The sequence below is a fragment of the Sinocyclocheilus anshuiensis genome, unplaced genomic scaffold (assembly GCF_001515605.1).
Source record: "Sinocyclocheilus anshuiensis isolate Anshui unplaced genomic scaffold, SAMN03320099.WGS_v1.1 scaffold870, whole genome shotgun sequence".
NCBI lineage: Eukaryota > Metazoa > Chordata > Actinopteri > Cypriniformes > Cyprinidae > Sinocyclocheilus > Sinocyclocheilus anshuiensis.
In genome coordinates this window covers 55,645-60,170 of record NW_015540842.1, presented here as the reverse complement: position 1 = coordinate 60,170, position 4,526 = coordinate 55,645, and the positions used below count along the sequence as shown (strand labels likewise).

The window sequence follows — 4,526 nt, the reverse complement described above, 5'->3', positions numbered from 1 at the left end:
TCATTTTATTTTCTCTATCTATCATCTATCTATCTATCTATCTATCTATCTATTTATCTGTCTGTCTGTCTATCTATCTAATTGCAATTGTGTAATTTAAAATACAGGTAAAATGCTGGTGAAAAATTCATACAGAAAATGCCCTCACATTACACTGTGCCCTATTTTAGAGTGTAGCATTTAACTTGATTAAAACTATAATTGTTAACCATGTGTAGTTTTACATCAAATACATAAAATATGATTGTTCAAATATGTGTAACTTTTTAACGTTTCAATGTTCATGCTAAAAATGCAGTTTTGAAATCACAGGAATAGATTACATTTTAAAATAATATTCAAATAGAAAACAGTTATTTTAAACAGTACAAATATTTCCAAATTGTACTGTTTTTGCTGTACTTTGGATCAAATAAATGCAGGCTCGGTGAGCAGAAGAGAGACTTCTTTAAAAAACATCAAAAAGCATACTGTTCAAAAACTTTTGACTGGTAGTGTATTTAACAATTAAAATATGTAATAAAAATGTGTTTATAGGCCTATTACTTTTACAAATGATATATATTAAACGTTTATATTATTTTTTACAAACAAATCTAAATGAACATATTTCAAATTATATTCTTTGCTGAGATTTGAGAAATTTCAATGTGTATTCTACGCAATGACGCAGTTTTGTGTCATGGTTAAATAATGACATCATCATCTGATGTCACAACATCATTTAGCAAGAAAACGACCGACCTGCCTTTAGCAACTTTACCTGACAATTAGCTGGCAACACTGATTAGATGGAACTGGGCTTTTAAAGTTTGAATTTACACATTTCTGCAACATCATTTTAGAACTTTTTTTAAATTACCAACGCTACTTTTCTTTAATTCTGCAATCTTATTTCATGACGCAGGACTCTGAGCAAAGTAATTTCTCACAATTATGTTTTTAGGTTGCTTTGGAACCAGATTTTTTTTTTCTAACTTCTTCTGAATTTATACTGAAATTGAAAGACACGGCAACTTAACTTGTCATTTGGGCCAAACACAAGTTTCATTTCCCCATATTTTCTACCACGGCTTTATTGGCATGCCCTCAAAGACACTTCCTGATATTCAACAGGTCAAGATATTTTTATAAAACTGAACTCTGAAATAATGAGGTATATTTTTTATACTTTTCTAAGAACAGCGTCTCACACACCCTGCTGAAAACTAGTTTAATGCCTCAGATGCGATCAGTTCAGAATGATTTTATATATTCAACTGAAATTCTCCCAGATGTAGCTGTCTTTATCTTTTATTACTTCTTTATGTGTAGTATTTCAGGTTTGACAGCTGCTACCAGTTATGACATTACCATTTTCTTTTCAATCTAGTTATATTGCACTCAAAGTAATCTCAAGTGTTCCATTTTATCACACTTTTACGTTGTGTTTGACTGCATTTAAGTTAATATGAACAGGTTTGATTTGTTGTATTATAGAAACATTGATTCTAGGCTGTTAGTTTATTAGTCAGTCCCATTTGCTAGTTTAATATTATCAATATTCTGAGAAGTCATCATCACAAACATTTTATCTGAGGTATGATATTTCATCAATATTTCATTTTCATCTTCCCTATTGATTGAGTGTTTATGTTCTTGAAGGCCATTCCAGATAATCTTGTGACTGAAACATAAAACCTCTTAAAGGTGTCATAGGATGCTACACGCACTTTTACAAGTTGTATTGAGAAATTTTAACCAAACTATGTTACAGACTTTTCATTAAGACCCCAAAGAATCATATCAACTTGTGGAAAATGGGCATCCTATGACCCCTTTAAGAATTATGTAAGTTAAAATGGCATTTGGGAACTTTATGATGTTATTTTTGCACAATAAAGAGTTGTATTTTAGGCCTCAAAAGTAAACCTTATGACATGACACTGTCATGTCAGTGGTGGTCTGAAATATGCTGCTGTCATCAAGAATCAGAAGCGAGGTCACAGATGTGTGTGTGTGTGTGTGTGTGTGTGTCAGACTGACCTGATCTTGGGATCATCTTGACTTGCCCTGGTTTCATGGAGGTGTTTTTCTCCAGTGGAAGAGGAAGTCCTGAGCCTATATTAATCAGAATGGGGCTCCTCTGACTGGAGCTTCTCAGCAGACCATCTCCTCTTCTACAGAGACCGTGAGTTCAGCACTTTTAATGACTCTTTCTGAAATTTCTGAGCTTTGATTTCCATTTTAAATACTTTGCTTTCAAGTTTTTAACTATTTTCTGCATATTTCTCTCACATTGATACATTTAGATAAAATCGTTGTATATGTTGGCCACAAATTAAGAACGCATTTGCACAACTTTTTCATTTGTGGCCATGACTTTCTAATTTGTTCCCTCATTTTAGTTCAATCAAAACGATTTACTAAAACAAGAGAGCAAATTAGTAAATGGTGGCCACGAATAAACATGCTGTGGGAAATGTAGTATTTTATGCACATGATTTTAAAATAAAAAATTTGTTATAAACTCATCAGTGATGTTTAGAGATTTTTTTCTCTGATGACTTGAGATTATTAAACAATTAAATTGTATGTATCTTACATAAAGAGAAAAAAAAGTTTGGGTTCAGTATTTTTTCTAAGAAATTACTTTTATTCAGCAAGGTGCATTAAATTATTCAAAAGGGGCAGTAAAGACATTTATAATGTTACAGAAGGTTTCTATTTCAAATCAAAATTTCTATTCCCCCTGACAATTTCCACAAAAAAAGATTGTGCAGCACAACTGTTTTCAACATTGCTAATAATCAGAAATGTTTCTTGAGCAGCAAATCAGCATCTTAGAATGATTTCTGAAGGATCATGTGACACTGATTATGCTGAAAATTCAGCTTTGCATCACAGGAATAATTATATTTTAAAATATATTTACATAGAAACCAGTTCTTTTAAATTGTACAATTTGTTTCACGATATAGCTATTTTTACTGTATTTTGGATCAAACAAATGCAGCCTTGGTGAGCAGAAGAGACTTTTTCGGAAAACATTAAACATCTTACAAACTTTCTGAGTAACTGTGTTAGTGATGGGTCTGTGACAGGAAGGCTCTTGCTGCTGCTGCTACTGCATTGCTCAGTTGAGAATGATATTTCATCAGTGCTTTATGATTCTCACAGTTTCACTGAGAGTTTGGCTTTCCTAAAATAGTCTAACACCACATTGCATCATATCTTCCCACGGGGGCAGACAGAAAGGAATAGATAAAGTCTCGTTCATTCAGTGAAATCTGTCCTTTCCTCTGCAGCTGTCACAAATCTCCAGATATATGTCTCAGGCATGTACCAAATGTAAAGTCTCTGTATTTAAAAGTCTAACATTAGCACGATCTGTCCTCCAGGCAAACGTCAAGACATCTTGTGTACATCATGTTCCAACCCACTCAGCCCTGGGGACCCCTGCTTGGCCGTTTGACCTTTGCCAGCTCAAACACAGAGGAGTCTAACCCACCTGAGTATGAGGCTTTTGAAGGCGCGACACCGAGAGCACCAAGTAACGTTCTGTTCATTCATATTCAATTGGAATTTGTGAACCAAGCGTTTGAAAATGAACAAAGTGTCATTTTTCCTTAAATCACCCCACAGTTTTGACACCACACCCTTAAAATGGCAAACCTAGCTAAGAAGACAATATTGCGCTGTTCTAAAATCTAGTGAGCTACCTATACAGATGGCATCCTAGGCATCATATGCCTTTTTCTGTCGATAGGGTGGCCATCTGTCTGGTTTTAGGTCGGACAGTCCGTCTACCGGCGCAGACTAGAGCAGGATGCTCACTTGTTCTCCTTTTTAGATCCTCACTCTTTTATACTTTATCCAATGGTGTATTATTAAAACCCTCATCCTTCCCTCCCGAACCTATAACAAAAGTGTCCCTCGCGGGTCAAAATGACCCGAAGGCCAAAAATGCCACTAATTTTATTTTTGGTCCAGAAAGCTTATAGTGGCCCATTTTTTTCTAATTTTTTATGTAGGTTTTTTTGGTGATTTTTATTATATTTACCTTTTATTCTGGATATATTTAAGAAAATATAAGCAAATAAGCAGTTTTTGTACATTATTTCACCAAAAAACAAAAACAAAGAAAGACACAATTTCAGTCCTGTTTCATCAAAAACCACCAGATGGCCTTGGAATTGAATCACTGAGTGTCTCTGATTCCATCTGGTGGGGAAAAATTACATAAAATTGCATATTATGGTTACAGCCACTAGAGGGGCCTATAGAACCCTATGGAGATTTTTAACTGAGCAAAACAAGTGAAACATGAGAAATGAAATAATCTTAAGGCTTCAATTTGGTTGTTTATGGATTAAAATATATATTGAAACATTACAAAATCCATATTTTGTAAAAAAATAAAATAAAATAAAAATTCTAACTGAATTATAACCAAAACATGTATATTCATACAATTACATAAATATGAAATAAATATATAATATATTTAAAAATATATAAATATGATATAAACTCATTGGTCTCCA

General features: G+C 33.4%; 1 protein-coding gene across 1 annotated transcript in view; it reads left to right on the top strand.

Annotated features, from left to right (window-relative positions):
* The first annotated feature begins 2,155 nt into the window (after window positions 1–2,155).
* Window positions 2,156–4,526, top strand: part of LOC107687535 (coagulation factor XIII A chain-like) — a 21,121-nt gene continuing 18,750 nt past the window's right edge. The window contains exons 1-2 of the mRNA XM_016484912.1: window positions 2,156–2,170; window positions 3,381–3,532. Coding sequence (XP_016340398.1) covers window positions 3,409–3,532 — 124 coding nt within the window. The 5' untranslated portion in view covers window positions 2,156–2,170; window positions 3,381–3,408. The remainder of the gene's footprint in view (window positions 2,171–3,380; window positions 3,533–4,526) is intronic.